The sequence below is a fragment of the Panicum virgatum genome, chromosome 7N, assembly GCF_016808335.1.
Source record: "Panicum virgatum strain AP13 chromosome 7N, P.virgatum_v5, whole genome shotgun sequence".
Classification (NCBI taxonomy): Eukaryota; Viridiplantae; Streptophyta; class Magnoliopsida; order Poales; family Poaceae; genus Panicum; species Panicum virgatum.
This window is the reverse complement of record NC_053151.1, coordinates 49,553,424-49,568,864: the sequence shown is the minus strand read 5'-3', so window position 1 is coordinate 49,568,864 and position 15,441 is coordinate 49,553,424. Positions and strand designations below refer to the sequence as shown.

At 51.7% G+C, this 15,441-nt stretch overlaps 2 protein-coding genes and 1 long non-coding RNA gene across 3 annotated transcripts; 2 read left to right on the top strand and 1 right to left on the bottom strand.

Moving 5' to 3' along the window:
* Positions 1 to 6,296: 6,296 nt before the first annotated feature.
* Positions 6,297 to 7,126, top strand: LOC120683393 (gibberellin-regulated protein 11-like). Its single transcript, XM_039965472.1, has 3 exons — positions 6,297 to 6,479; positions 6,569 to 6,611; positions 6,784 to 7,126. Exons 1-3 carry the CDS (start codon positions 6,357 to 6,359, stop codon positions 6,963 to 6,965), a joined length of 348 nt encoding a protein of 115 aa, XP_039821406.1. The 5' UTR covers positions 6,297 to 6,356; the 3' UTR covers positions 6,966 to 7,126.
* Positions 7,127 to 7,596: 470 nt separating this feature from the next.
* LOC120683745 (probable metal-nicotianamine transporter YSL10) lies at positions 7,597 to 10,256 on the top strand. Its single transcript, XM_039965828.1, has 5 exons — positions 7,597 to 7,951; positions 8,124 to 8,287; positions 8,372 to 8,469; positions 8,561 to 8,695; positions 8,793 to 10,256. Exons 1-5 carry the CDS (start codon positions 7,597 to 7,599, stop codon positions 10,093 to 10,095), a joined length of 2,055 nt encoding a protein of 684 aa, XP_039821762.1. The 3' UTR covers positions 10,096 to 10,256.
* Positions 10,257 to 12,283: 2,027 nt separating this feature from the next.
* On the bottom strand, positions 12,284 to 13,668 carry LOC120683746. Its single transcript, XR_005678900.1, has 2 exons — positions 13,314 to 13,668; positions 12,284 to 12,683 (listed from the first exon to the last, which is right to left on the bottom strand). It is a non-coding gene; the product is annotated as an uncharacterized LOC120683746 (long non-coding RNA).
* Between the last annotated feature and the right edge of the window lie 1,773 nt (positions 13,669 to 15,441).

The following is a 15,441-nucleotide window of genomic DNA, read 5'->3' as shown; positions in this document are numbered from 1 at the left end:
AGCAGATTGATTTTTCCCTTTCTCCTATAATTCATGAGTTGCCAGGATCTTCTCATGTATGTGAATCTTGTGGCTAGAAAAGAATAGATAGAAAGGGAGAAGGAAAGAGAGGTGGAATTCCCCTTTAAAAAGGGGAGAGGGGAGGGAAATAAAGGGGAAAGGAGAAAGAGAAAAGAGAAAATTAATCTGTTGGAGCTAAATTTTTCCCCTAAACCCCCTTTATCGCTAAAAAGTGGAAAGGAGAAAATGGAAAATCAATCTATTGGAGTAGCTCTGAGGCAATCGATTTGAGAAGAGACAAATTTCATACTTTGACAGCGGAAGCAGCAATCTCGAGCTGTTTGATCTTGATTTTGATTTCTCAGGACCTTTAATTTTGCTTTTTAATTTCGATTTGGGTGACCACAAACTCGATTCTTGATAGGGGATCTCGATCTGATCTGAGTGAGGGGGCGTGATGATGCTTTGTACTTGTGATTGTGGAATAATGGCACGGCCACACCCTCGACGTCAATATTTGTCGAAGAAGATGCTAAACTGATGATCAACGTCTATTGTAATTAGCACAAATTTTCAGAATATGCAACTTGTTTTAACCATTAATTGTTGTTAACTGTTGTGTGACGGTACCACACGAACGGAGTGGCTGCTTCCTTTTTTTCTCGGCGATGGGCTGTCGACGGGAAAAAATAGAGGGCCCGGCCTATAGCGGGAAGCTCTTTGATGGCTTCCACGTGTTAGGGGACACGGACGTGTTAGGGGACACGGACGGAGACACGTAAAGGAGAGAGGCAAGCTGCAGCCGGCTACCACACCTATTCACCGGCGCCTCCCACCATCTGGCTCTGCCTAATCAGCAGCATGCATGGTTCAAATCCTCCAGCGTTCCCTGCAAAAGATAACGAACTCCTTTCAACCACCACACATCTCCCCCAGTTCCTCACACCCTAGCCTTGCTCGGCAGGCATCACAACATGGGGGAGGAGAGGATCTCCATCTCACGGAGTTCCGTCGTACGGCGAGGAGGAACTCCACCCGCGAGAACGGCAACATCTGCCGCCGCCAGTAAGCGGGTGAGCATTAACTCCACGACAACATCCCCGAAATTAATTATCAACAACCATGATCCCGAATCAACTCTGTAGCAACATCCATCGTACTCGGAATCAACTTGGTGTTGTACAAAATCCCCAAACCCCCAAATCAGTGTCGTACAAAATCCAATTGCTGCGCCACCGCCAGCCAGTGTTGTCGTAGTCTAGCGCCGCTGCCAGTCGGTGTCGTCGTGGTCTAGCGTCGCCGCCACAGACAGTGTCGTCGTGGTCCAGTGCTGCCGCCAGCCGAGTCAAGTAGTTGTTGGCGTGGGGGTCAGAGCCGAGTCCAGCGTTGCCGCCAGTCCAGTCCAGCGTCATTGCCAGCCAAGTCTCCTTCTGACACAGTGGCGCTCGGAGCCGAGACCAGCGACGCATGGTGACCGGGGGGGGGGGGGGGGGGGGGGGGGGTTAGAGTTAGGGTTTGCGGGGGAGCATGAGGACACCGATGCAACCATGTCGCCGGTCTGCGCCGCAGGGAATGGCCGAGTTGGGTGGGGGATGCGGTGGCGGCAGGGCTGCGCTGCGTGGCTGGGATCGCGAGGAAGGAGATGCGTCGCAAGCGTACACCGGCAGCGTGAGGGAGGGAGAGTGGCTGAGTGGGCGCTGGATACGGGACTGGGGGTGGGTGGGTGGAGTTAGGGTTTTCGCTTGGGCCAATTTTTATTTGCCGAGGGAGCAGGTGGTTTTTTCTTTTACATTTCTTTCCATTCATTTTTCTTTTTTACCTGGAGTCCATTGTTTGTTGTTAAATGTGTTTTGCAACTTAATTTATCCTTTTTCCACATATCAGGTTGATTATCGCAAATGGATACATTTGAAATGAGTGATGATCCCACTCCATTAGGAGATCTGACCAATATATCATTAGTCGTTGCCAACTCATTGATCCTAAAGAATGTAAACGAGCCCGTGCGTCAATGGCACTCGGCCAGAGGAATGAAAGAAATAAGAAACATCGTGAATCCAGGCAACTTCAAAAATATTCATGCAAAATTCAACGTGTTTCCACTATCCTTGGGAGTATCGTGAAAATTGCATGCCAGTGGAATGAGAGAGTTTATCTATGGGAACATACGATCCCAAATGGTCTTCAAATACAAATAGATGGGTAGCTTTTTTATACTCATAAGGATCTTCTTCATATAGCACAAACATAACAATTAATTCTTCTATAGTGAATCAACACCATCGTAACTTTCTTATACTCATGAAAACTTCTCTGCATAATCTTTCTAACCTAACTTTTATAAATAACTTATACACAACGCCATCATAAATCTATATACACAACTTATTCTGCACAACTTTGCGCATAACTCTTTCTAGAAAAAAACATTTTAAACACATGAATTTATTAGCCATCTAGCTAATGATTGTAGCTACCCACATGTTAAATAAGAAGATACGGGTAAATGAAAGGGAAAAAAGAAATGAAAGAAAATATTTCGTGTACTAATTATTTACCCATGCTAACTGTAGCTACCACATGTTGAGAAGTAAAAATAAAATAGAAAATAAAGGGAAAAAGGGAAAATGAATCTTAAGTACGTGGAAGGAAATCATTAAGATGGATCTTATAGCGGTGCGTGTCAGGCGCATCGCGCGCGCTGGCGAACGATCGCTGTATTGGCTTTACCTTGGTTTAGAGCAAGACTAGTAAACTCGCTCGCTCGGCGACCCACGCGCCACCTCATTCGAGCCATCCAGCAGTAGTGGCGGGCCCCATGTTCAATTAATGCGATTCTCTAGTGCAGGTAGAGGCTGTAGCCAATCCCAGCTGCATGTGCTGCATGCGCCCGCTTTGAGTAGACAATTTGTGAAAGAGGAAATTGGTTTGCTGGCCCTCCAGGAAGTTGAGTTTAGATTCTTGGTCCTATCCCGTTTGTACTTTGGTATACGGCCTCAAAGCGAAATTGGTTTTGGTATATGACCCTTCCGTTAGATGGGCATGTTAACGGTGTTAGAACCAACCTGAAATGACCTTTTTACCCCTGTGGGTAAATGGAGCACCACGGCACAGGATTGTGCCTCCTGTGGGTAAATTGAGAACCAAACCTGATTAATATTTTTCATATATACATTTTCATATATATATTTTCACATAACCGTATAGTGACCATTTCAATTGCATATAAATCCAAGATTGAAATATAAGTGCACACATACACAATGATTTGAAACCAAAAGGACGATGATAGTTTAGATTGGTTTGTCATACATTAAAAAGATCACATACCCAAGTCAAGCCATCATGCAGTACAAATAAGATCACAACATCCATGACAAATAAGTTCACATCTAAGATTAAAGGCTAAGTCTTCGTTTGCTTCTTGTACTCATTGCAGGGCTGGAAGGTTGTGTTTTTTTGCTTCTAATACCTATGGAGGGGCTGTCAAGTGGCACTAATGAAATGCTAACATCCTTAGCACCTTGCCCTTTCTTTGCAACCTTCTTTGTAACCTTCTTTGCAATCTTCTTTGGGACCTTCTTTGCAACCTCCTCGATAGCAGTAGTTTCCGGCTGATTTGAGCCACTTCTTGACCTACAAAAAGTTTATTTTCAACAGCAAATTGTGTTAGTGTAATATGCAATAGAGAAATGGGAAACATTTAGTTTTTTTTTAAAAAAATACCTCTTGGAGAGGCCACTGCTATTTTTCTTTTGTTTTCCTTTGGTCTTACTTGAAATCTCCAAGCTTTGGCTGTGATTGTAGACAAGAAATCGAAATGCACTACCTCTTAGCAAGTGATCATCATATTAACCCAAAATTTCAGCACTACTATGAATTACCTTCTAGATACTTCAGGAGTACAATCATCACAATTTGTCTTTTTTGGTAGAGGTTGTTTCCTCCAAGTTCTGACTATAGCGGCAAAGTTAATATTCAACTTTTATTGCAAGTTGGAAGTAGCTATTACATAGAGTAGTAAATTGCAAACCTTGGTGGAAAAGACATGGATGCAGCCGGTGCATCCTCCTCCAAAGGAACAATAGAACTGTGAGCAGATTTGGCCTTCTTCTTTGGTGATCCCCTGAAAGAGCAATACATGTCATGTTCAATATATTTTTTTAGAAAGGAAAAAAAATGAAAATAAGAATAGACACATTATTACCTGATTGCTTGCATAGCTGCAATGTCTTCTAGATTGCCCTTCTTGCATGTATGCCAATGATGTCCAAAGTCAAGGCAAATAGGGCACTTTTTCCTTTTTTTCTTCTCACCACTGCCTTTATACCTTTCTGTTTTAGGCCTACCCGCTACTGTCTTCAATAAAGGGGGATGCATAAAAAACTCATGGGTGGATTTAGGCCATTGTGATTTGTCAGGCATAGCAGGAATAGGCTGACTATATGCAAGTCTGAATTTTTCAACTGAGTAATACAAGTCAACATAGTTCTGGATTTCAGGAAAGGTTTTTAGAGCTACATCATAGTATTGGATATGAGCACTTTCCATATACCCCGGAGGATATTTCTCTACCACTGATTCTACCAAATCTTTGAAATTTGTTCTATCTGAATCCACTACCATGTCAAAACTAAAACATTTAACATCCTTCTTGCAGTTTTGTCTGTTGCCCAACAATTGATTTCCAAATTGAAACTAGAATCGAAACTGTTGGCACAAGGAATTAAACCTGTTTACTACTGCAAATTTGTAGGTGATGGAATAAAACCGATGATGCTACACTCACCCTTGAACCGTGTCGTTGAGGTCATCCTCGCTGTCGCCCCCCTGTGAAGCCTGAGCACCATCATCCTCGTTCCGCCAAGAGGCTTCGCCAATGGCGCCCTTGGAGCCACGCGCGCCTAGACCGGCGCTTGCGCCGGCGCCGCTGCCTCCCTGCGCGGCCTCCCCCCCGGTCCCCTTGCTTGCGCGACTGTCGACACCCTTGCAGGCCACGCTCCCCAGCAAGCCACCGCGCCCGGCTTGGCCCGTCCCCAGCAAGCCATCTCGCCCACCGTAGCCCGCGGCTCCTCGCTCGGTGGAGGACCCCTGGCCCTGGTTGGCTCGGGGGACCTCGCGTAGGTCACGAGCGCCGCCTGGATCCGCCGTAATCGCGGCGGCGTGGGGCCGGACCGGACCCTGACCGGTGAGAAGGGGGGCGCAGGGGAGCTCTGGATCCGGCGGCCGGTCCATCTCCGCGGGGGGGGGGGGGGGGGGGGGCTGGATCCGCCAGGAAGGGGAAGGGCGGGACGAGGGAGTCGCGCCGCCACTGCGAGTAGGCAGCGTCAGGGTCGGGGGCGGAGCTCGGGGGAAACTGGGAAAGGTTAAGTTGAGGAAGGATAGAATAGTCTTTTCCCCCAAAGAACTAATAGTTGGACTGGATGGAACCCTACAAATCTAACGAAAGGGCCATATACCAAAACCAATTTCACTTTGAGGACATACACCAAAGTACAAACGGATAGGACCAAGGATCTAAACTCAACTTCCTGGAGGCCCAACAAACCAATTTCCTCTTTGTGAAACGGCAGCTGTGTTCTCTCTCCAATTTTCTCCCTCCACCATATTGGAATAAGCTGACGTGGATGTGTGAGTCGCTTGATGATTCTTCCTCATTCTCTTACTCGGCATGAGTGTCAACAGATGGACCACTGAGTGCATTTATTTATTTCATTAGTTAAGAAATTTTAGCTGTACTACAACATAATAAAAACAACTCTGCTGTAAATAATTTTTTTTAGGGTGACACAATTTTTTTTTTGAGGTTGATCTGCTGTAACTAGATTATTACTGGACATTCGTGTCCGACAGTTGGACTCGACCATGCGTCCATGACTCGGCGGCTTCGCCTCCAAACAACGCGTGCGTGAAAGACCAACAGGCCAAATGCAGGGTGCACTCTTCCTGGCAAAGTGGTCGGCCCGGATGGCAGGGAGAAATCAGAAGGGGCCAAACTGTCGTCTGCGCGGATAAAGAGTCCAAACACACCTGTCGTCCAAACACACCTGGCCGGCCAGCGCAGGAGCAGGGCTGCGCCGCACTGGCATCATTGCATGCCCTAGCTAGCTTGAAACTGCCGGACACGGCCGACCCGCCGTGGCGTCCGGGTCCGGCCAGGAACCATCACTCCTCTAGCTGTTGCTGTTGCTGTTTTCAGTCGAGCACACTCATCGCTCCCTTTCCACCTCACTCCCTACTGTCAGCCTGTCACATTCACCCGGGGGGCCTTTATATATCGACCTGCACCTGGGCAGAAATAACATCTCCAGTTGTTACGCGGTGTGCCTCGTGTAGCTTAAGCTCTGATCTCTGCCATGGCGGCGCCGTCCGGCCGGGATCGTGTCGCCTCCGCGCTCCTTCTCCTCCTGCTGCTTGTTCTGGGCGCCGCGGAGACTACTGAGGCCAACGCCGCCGTTGATCCCAACCAGGAGCGTCAGGTACGGCGCCGTGCTTGCTACTCGATCTGTTCTTTTACAGGGTCTCGATCTGAACTCTGACGAAAGCAATGAACTGATGCTGTGTGCAGGTGCCGTGGAGTGCTGCGCCTGCACCCTCCCCCATGAATATCAGTAAGTCCACTTTATCCCTTAATAATTAATTAAGGGAAAGATTAAGATGTGATGCGTCACTACAGACGACCACTGAGTACAGAGTACTTTGTATTCAGAACTTTCTGACGAACATGAGCATTTTCATCTGACGAACATGGTTTGGCTCACTGGATGTCCGTGTCGTGTTCAGACTGCCGGAGCGCGTGCGCGTCGCGGTGCGCGCTGTCGTCGCGGCCGAACCTGTGCAACAGGGCGTGCGGGTCCTGCTGCGCGCGCTGCAACTGCGTGCCGCCGGGCACCTCCGGGAACTACCACATGTGCCCCTGCTACGCCGCCATCACCACCCGCGGCGGCCGCCCAAAGTGCCCCTGACGCCGCCCCGCCGCCCGCCCGCCGGTGACGAACAAGAACAAGAACGACAACCGACTCCCTTGCATTGTGTACGACGTGTGTCTGACGAACAATAATGTTACCATGGACGGTTCCGTTTATATGCATCATGCACGCATTGCATGCCCGTACGCTTATTGGTTCATGGTGTTTCTTCTTCGGGAACATATCAGGTGCAAACCAACATCTCTGTACAAATTATGGAAACTTCAATTTAAGCAATCAGATCAACATCCAAAGGGAGGGGCGCAGAGAGATAGGAGGGGGAATTTGCACAAAGAGGTTGGTTTGCACCTGATACGTTACCATCGTGCATGGCTGGGGGCATGCGAGCGAGCGAGCGAGACAGTGGCCGAGAGAACCGGATCCGACGCGAACTCCTCCTGCTAACCGGGCGCAACCCCCGGCATAGGTGTCACTGAGCACGCACCAAACGACCCCCCTTGCCCCGGCGAAACCGCTTGAGGGGAACTCGAGACGACGACCGTGCGTCCCATTTCCAACTGACAGGCGGGTCACAGCCACACGCACGGCGCCGGCCAGGAGATCGATCCATCGACCGGCCGGAGAGAAACCGCCGCGCGGCGAGGCATCAGGAGCTGACTGACCGGCGATGGCGAGGAGGAGAGAGGAGGAGGACGAGGACGAGGACGAGGCGTTGGAGTCGGTGGAGCGGGTGTTCGAGGGGCGGGCGGTGCCCGGGTGGCGGGAGCAGGTGACGCTGCGGGCGCTGGCGGTGAGCGCGCTCCTGGGCGCCATGTTCAGCGTCATCGTCATGAAGCTCAACCTCACCACCGGGATCATCCCCTCGCTCAACGTCTCCGCGGGGCTCCTCGGCTTCTTCCTCCTCACGTCCTGGACCAAGCTGCTCGACAAGGCCGGCGTCGCCAGCGTCCGCCCATTCACCCGCCAGGAGAACACCGTCGTGCAGACGTGCGTCGTCGCCTGCTCCGGTATCGCCTTCAGCGGTACGAACGACCCTGCGCGATCGCCGGCCGATCGATTCCGACGGCACTACCATTTTTCCTCTCTCTCTCTCTCTCTTTTTATCAATTCATATCACCATGGATTGATCACGATGAAGATGACAAAGCTGCATCGCATGGCCTTCGAATCAATGGGTTGCAAATCAATCTACAGGTGGATTTGGAAGTTACATGTTCGCGATGAGCGAGAGGATCAGCGAGCAGTCGGGGGAAACCTTGGACGAGCACAACATCAAGAACCCCGGTTTGGGCTGGATGATCGGGTTCCTCTTCATCGTCAGCTTCCTCGGCCTCTTCTCTGTGGTGCCCCTCAGGAAGGTATGCACATTATTTATTGGGATATCTTTGATTGGCACAGCATTTTTTTTCCCTTCCCAGCATAATGGCTTTCGTTGTGCTCAGATAATGATCATCGATTACAAGCTCATCTACCCGAGTGGCACTGCAACTGCCCACCTCATCAACAGCTTCCACACTCCCCAGGGCGCCAAGCTTGCCAAGTATGCAGACTAGCTAATCTCTCATCTCTGTCAGACTGTAGCTGTGGCTGTCCTCACGAATGCATGCATGTGTCTGAACTGATTGCTGCAGGAGGCAGGTCAAGACGCTGGGGAAATTCTTCGCCGGCAGCTTCACATGGGGCTTCTTCCAGTGGTTCTACACCGCCGGCGAGGGCTGCGGCTTCATGGCCTTCCCGACGATGGGACTCGAGGCCTACAGACAGAAGTAAGCAAGCAAGTGCTTGCAGCTGAATTGAATTTTCAGTTAGGCAGCCAGCCAGCGTGGATGCATGCAATGGTATATATGCTGCTGTTGGTTGCAGGTTCTTCTTCGACTTCTCGGCGACGTACGTCGGCGTCGGGATGATCTGCCCTTACCTCGTGAACGCCTCCGTCCTGCTGGGAGGAGTGGTCTCGTGGGGCATCATGTGGCCGCTCATCGATCAGAAGAAGGGCGACTGGTACCCCGCCAACCTGAAACCCAGCAGCCTCCGTGGCATCGTCGGCTACCGGGTGTTCGTCTCCATCGCGCTGATCCTGGGCGACGGCCTCTACAACTTCCTCAAGGTGATGACCAAGACGGTGAGCGCGCTGGTGGTGCAGGTGCGCCGGATGATGTCGGAGCCGACGCTCCCCATCTCCGACATGGCGTTCCAGACGGCGGACGACACGTTCGACGACAAGCGGCGCACGGAGCTGTTCCTCAAGGACCAGATCCCCAACACGCTGGCGCTGGGCGCGTACGCGGTGATCGCCGTAGTGTCCGTCGCGACGGTGCCGCACATCTTCCACCAGCTCCGGTGGTACCACGTGGCGGTCTCGTACGTGATCGCGCCCGTGCTGGCCTTCTGCAACGCGTACGGGTGCGGGCTCACGGACTGGTCCCTGGCCACGACGTACGGCAAGCTGGCCATCTTCACGGTGGGCGCCTGGGCGGGCGCGTCGGAGGGCGGCATCATCGCGGGGCTGGCGGCGTGCGGCGTCATGATCGGAATCGTCTCCACGGCGTCGGACCTGACCCAGGACTTCAAGACTGGGTACATGACGCTGGCGTCGCCGCGCTCCATGTTCGTGAGCCAGGTGATCGGCACGGCCATGGGGTGCGTGATCGCGCCGTCCGTGTTCTGGCTCTTCTACAACGCGTTCCGCGACATCGGCATGCCGGGGTCGGAGTACCCGTCCCCGAACGCGCTGGTGTACCGCAACATGGCGATCCTGGGCGTGCAGGGGCTGGGGTCCCTGCCCCGGCACTGCCCGGACCTGTGCATCGCCTTCTTCGTGGCGGCCATCGCCATCAACCTGGCGCGCGACCTCGCGGGGCCCCGGGCGGCGGCCTACATCCCGCTGCCCATGGCCATGGCCATCCCCTTCTACCTCGGCCCCTACTTCGGCATCGACATGTGCATCGGCAGCCTGGTGCGCCTGGCGTGGGACCGCCTGGACCCGGCGCGGGCCAAGGCCTTCGCGCCGCCCGTGGCGTCGGGGCTCATCTGCGGCGACGGGATCTGGACGCTGCCGCAGTCGGTGCTGGCGCTCGCCGGCGTCAAGCCGCCCATCTGCATGAAGTTCCTGTCGCGCAGCGCCAACGTCGAGGTCGACGCGTTCCTGCGCGGCAAGAAGCACTGACGGACGGATGCTAGAAACGTAGAGTGGTCTTGTTCTGTTCGCTTGCTTTTAGAATCAGAAGATGCTTTCGATGTGCCAGCATAGCACACTGCTGCTGCATAAATAGCTAGCTGCAATGAAGAAGGAAGGGAAGCGAGGGGTCGAGCAGTAAATAGCAAGTGCTGAATTTATTCTGGGGAGGTGAAGTTTAGTAGTGAGGCACTAGCTCTTCAGCTTTCTGAACTGCGAAGTCTGAAGTGCCCTTTTTGTAGTAAGGAGGAGAATTCAGTTACCTTTTCCGGCTAGCTCTGGTGTGCGCTTTCTTCATCGCATCGCATGAATGGATGGATGGATGGATCTCTGCTGCCATGGTTCTGGTTGCTGCTGCTGCTGCAGCATTGCAAACCCAGCTTTAGAAGTATCCTCTAGCCATGTCATGTACGTAGTACTCCATTCCAAATTATAAGTCATTCCAAGAATTTTGGAGAGTCAAACTGTTTCAAACTTTGACCAAAATTATAGAGAAAAACACAAATTTATGACATCAATTAGGTATACTATGAAAATATAGCTAATAAATAGTCTAATAATATTTAATTGGTATCATAAATGTTATTATCATAAAGGTATACTTAAAAAAATTTGACTCTCCAAGATTTTTGGAATAACTTATAATTTGAAACGAAGGGAGTAGGCACTAGGCAGCAGTAGGGATATTGTGAATACAGCGAGCGAGGATTGGAATATCTGGCATGCCCCGTGGGAGATCTGGTTGGTCCCCTCAGGGCTCGGGCCTGAGGCCTCAGCCTCACCTCCGGGGCAGGAAGGGTCTGGATCTGCTCATCTGCACAGCCCAGAGTGGGTCAGGGGCTCAGGTTCAGGCCTCCCCTCTCCGCCTCCGGCCGGAGTAGATCAGCATGCCGAGCTGCAGGTCAGCAAGCAGCCGGAGTAGATCAGCAGCAGATGCCATTGCCATTTGCCAATGCATGCCCTGGCGGCCATCACGATGGCGAACTCAGCCAGCAGCAGCATGGAGGATGGATGGAGCCACAGCCACCACTGGGAGTGGGAATTCCCTCGCTTTCAGAGCCCGGCTGCTGCTGCTGCTGCTGCTGCAGCAGAGCGGCCGCCGCCGTGCACGGTGCAGGCAGGCCGGCAGAGGCAGGGTAAACGAAATCGCTCTGACAGCGCATGCAGATGGGCGTGATTTCATGGTTTGTTGGGATGGGAGGGGAATCGCATGGCTTTTTGTGGGGATTATTTATTTTTAGCCTTTGGGATGTGCTGTGCTACCAACCTTTTGCTGCTTTTTTCCTGCCCTGTCCATCAGATCTCTTTTCCCCCCTGCGCGAGCGTGATTTCCACCGCCTGCCGTGGACACCAGCAGCAGCAGAGGACGCCATGCCATGCCATGCACTGCGCTGTGCTGCCCTGGCCGGGGAACCGGATCCGCGCTGCAGTTACCTCCCCTACAGTTGGGTCACTGCCACGTGGGCCCCACGCATGCAGGTCCCACACGCAGTGACTCAACTGCACGGCGGCCAACTACAGCGGAGCCTCGTCCCCTGGGCGGCGGCTCTGCCAATGCCTGGGGCTCCTCAAGGCAGGGCGGCAGGCCGGCCAGGGACTCATGCGTGCTGCTCGGGCAGCAAACGCCACAGCCAAAAGACGCAGCTTGCCCTTCTGTCTGCTCTCGCACTCTGGCACTGTGCCTTTAACGCGGCCGTGAGTAATTGAACTGTGCCTCATGCTAAATTCTGCAGGTGGGAACTGGAAATTACTACTACTATCAAGGTTTGGAAGGGGGCTTCCAGGCTTCCAGCCCGTTTCTGTTCAGCAAAATATATATATTATATACACATATATTTAGTAAAAAAATGCAAGTTTTGTTGCCAGTTGTGTTCTTCTGAACGGACAAGTACGTGCCTGTCAGGTCCAGATTACGGCAAGCGCAGATCAATTGGTCTTGTTTGGTTTTGCAAGAATTCTAGCGCGTACGTTTTTCGAAAAAGAAATCTCGCATGCATGATGTATTAAATGAAGTCTATTTACAAAATTTTTTAAGGATGGGTGTAATTTTTCGCGACGAATCTAATGACTGTAATTAATCGATGATTGGCTACTGTAATGCTACAGTAACTATGCTGAAATCGCGCGGTCAAATACCTCATTAGATTCTTTGGGGGTCACTAGTGCGGGGGTTCTGAAGTTAATTTTATAAACTGACTTTATTTGATACCGTAATTAGCAGTCAAAGTAACACTATTTCTAGCACGGGGAGAAACCAAAAGACCATTGGAGTTTTGAATTTTGAACATGGTGTTTGCAAGGCCACCAATGCTCCTGAATTATGCCCTGCGGACATGAATTGACATCTTGTGCTCCGGAAAAAAGCCGCCAGGGCGTCTCAGTTCTCGTCGGAGTGCCTGCAGGACACAAGTCTGAAGATTGCTTCGTCAGTGAAACAAAAATCTGAAAACTGCTTCAACCAAACCTTCTGAAGCGAATTGTGATGTGAACTCTTCATGCAACGGCGCGGCACTCGCCATGAAAACTTCCCTGGTACTCTGAATTCTTCCAGATTAGTCTTTCGTAACAACCAACCTGTACTGAATTTTCCATAAACAGCACGGCAATGAGCAAATTATCCCTGGAGTAGACTAGACAGAGAATTGCTCCACACAAAATTTAGTTTGGAAAGATGGTAAATTTCGCTGACCAATAATTGAAACAGCCAAAGCAAAAATAGTGCAAGATCTAGGGAAGGCAACACCACCCAAGCTAAGAAATCTGCACTGAATTGCACCTAAACAAGCATCCGAGAAGGCGGAATTCAGAAGGCCAGAGCCATCCCAAATCCCATACCTGAAGAGACAATTCGTGCGTGCAAGAAGCACCTGATGGCTGGAGACCTCAGGAGCAGCGAAATTCCCTGAATTCTCACAGAATTACCCCCCAGAGACCCACAAAGCACCCGAATTCGGAGCAAGAACATACAATTCCCTCGAGGAAGCACCCGAATCGACAGAATTCTCCTCTAGAAGAACAACACAAGAGGCCGCAACATGGTTTCCATGGGCTTTCTTGAACCATCAACAGGTAGAGCCGCCCTTTGGCGAGCCGAGGGCTCGGCAATTCAATTCACGGGGGAAGAGAATTGCGGGGGAGTTTCGCGTTCATCGGACATGCCCCCACGAGTTCACAGTTCAAGAAAGCCTGTGGAAAGCATGCCCGCGCACCTTTTCTTCATCCCTTCCCCGTCCGCCGTCCGGCGAGGAGGGGAGGGGTCGACAGAGACCACAATTCTCCGCCTCGTCGCCATCGACTACGCAGCGACCGCCGAAAGAGAAAGAGAGGGAGGGCTACTGCTGCCTTCTATGGACTATGGAGAGAGAGATAGACTGCGAAAGGGGTGCCGGATGCAGCAGAGGTGGTTGAGAGCGAGGTGTAGAGAGAGAGAGATACTGAGCCTGAGGGGAGAGTTGCTTTGGAGTGAGAGCAACGGCCCGCAGGGGCGGGGGATATAAATAGCTGGGGGGAAGTAACCAACCGGGCGGGTGGTGGCAGGAGCCAGCAGAGAGAGGCAGCAGGCCAGCAGCCAGAGCCATGGGCCGGTACCGAGCCGTAGCCGCCGGTAGCCTCTGCCTCTCACGGTCGGTGTCACCCTCCTCGCAGTCCTCTCCCCGGCTCCCAGGCTGCCCTCATGGATGGATGGGCAGGGTTCATGGCGAAGCGGAGCCAGGCCGAGGCCGGGCAGCCCCACGCGCCCCCCCTCCTTTTCCGGGCGCCTGCCGGCGCCGCACCACACCACACCGGGGATAATATTTAACGCGACACGTCCCCATCCAGCAGCCCGCCATTGATCTGATGATGCATGATTTCCATTTGATCTGCCATTTTTTATCCTCGTAAAAAACGAAAGGAATACTGTTTCTGTTTGGTAGAGACAGACACAGACCCTGCAGTGCCAGGCCAGCTGCATCTATCCTAGGCCCGTTTGATTTGTAGCGTGCCAGTGAATAGTGACATTTTGACCGCTAATTACGGTGTCAAACAAAACTAATTTACAAAACCAACTTCAGAACCCCGTACTAGTGACCCTGAAGAATTTAATGAGACCTTTGACCGCACGATTAGATGATGGTACTGTAGTATCACTGTAGCAAATCATCGATTAATTATCGTCATTAGATTCGTCACGAAAAATTACACCCATCACTAAAATATTTTTACAAATAAACTTTATTTGATCTTTTATGCGAAGACTCAAAAGACGCGCTAGGATTCTAGCGCGAGAACCAAACTAGGCCCTACTCCCGATCACATCGCACCCACCACTGCACCTACTGGCTTGTCCCTCCTTGCTGGAGAGCCAGCCAGCCCTACCGCCGGTAGGCGAGGATTCCGGCCCGCCCCGGATTAAAATCCAGGTCCAGCCGTCCAGGCCATCCGCGCTGCGAGGGCTAGCTATCTAGCCCCTGGCGTACTCTAGCGATCTACTCCGCGTTGGCTGGCAGCTTGCGCCTCGATCGATCGCCATGCATGAATCGAGCAGACCGGCAAGTGAATTCGCCAGCCAACGGGCCGAGGCCATCACCGGCGTTTACTTCGCCGCGTCAGGGATTCAGGGTCGATGCGTGACGCCGCTCGTGGCAGGACGCAGTGGCGGAGCCAGGAATTTGCGGCTGGGTATGCCAAGTTTCAAAGCAAATACACAATATAATGGACGATAAGTTATAATGATCATAACAAATCCATAATAGTAACCAAAATTTAAGTTCTAAACATGAATAATTAAACAATATTACAGAACAGTGGTCCGAGAGGGCCACCGGTCAGAGGAGGGCCTTGGACGTCGTTGTCTTGGCCGCCGGTGCCCGGTGGGCTGGTGGCAGGCACCTTCTATTCTTCGCAACTCGCTCTAGCAGGAGAGGACGCAAGCCATGGCCCATGTGGGCGAGGACATGAGGTCGCGAGGCCGTCAGGTCTCCGGTTGCCGATCACCAGAGTGGGGGAGCATCCGAGCGGAGAGCCACCGTCCCGTCGAGCACCGAGCACCGACTGGTCGCGACTCGCATAGCAGAGCGGTACTCCACAGCGTTGAGATCACATGAGGGACGTAAGTTTCTGCATTTCTAGGCTTGGTTCGTGAGCTTTGGTGTATTGAGCCAATGAACCATATTTGACGGTATAAGAGGAACTCCAAGAGACTCTCTATATCTTTCCTCTCATTGCTAGGAATACAGATTTTGATGAAAAAAATACCCTACAACAGTTTCTCTAAGTGGTTATCCAAATATAGCCATCCCCTATTCTGTATTTCTTGCTAACTAAAGATAGATAACGAAAATGGCTTTCTAGAGTGTA

Bases quoted from the DNA above. Each gene is read 5' to 3' on its own strand.
- LOC120683393 (XM_039965472.1), top strand. From the start codon at position 6,357: ATGGCGGCGCCGTCCGGCCGGGATCGTGTCGCCTCCGCGCTCCTTCTC. The intron at 6,480-6,568 runs GTACGGCGCCGT...TGCTGTGTGCAG, and splicing joins ATCCCAACCAGGAGCGTCAG to GTGCCGTGGAGTGCTGCGCC. The intron at 6,612-6,783 runs GTAAGTCCACTT...TGTCGTGTTCAG, and splicing joins ACCCTCCCCCATGAATATCA to ACTGCCGGAGCGCGTGCGCG.
- LOC120683745 (XM_039965828.1), top strand. From the start codon at position 7,597: ATGGCGAGGAGGAGAGAGGAGGAGGACGAGGACGAGGACGAGGCGTTG. The intron at 8,470-8,560 runs GTATGCAGACTA...TGATTGCTGCAG, and splicing joins CAGGGCGCCAAGCTTGCCAA to GAGGCAGGTCAAGACGCTGG. The intron at 8,696-8,792 runs GTAAGCAAGCAA...TGTTGGTTGCAG, and splicing joins CTCGAGGCCTACAGACAGAA to GTTCTTCTTCGACTTCTCGG.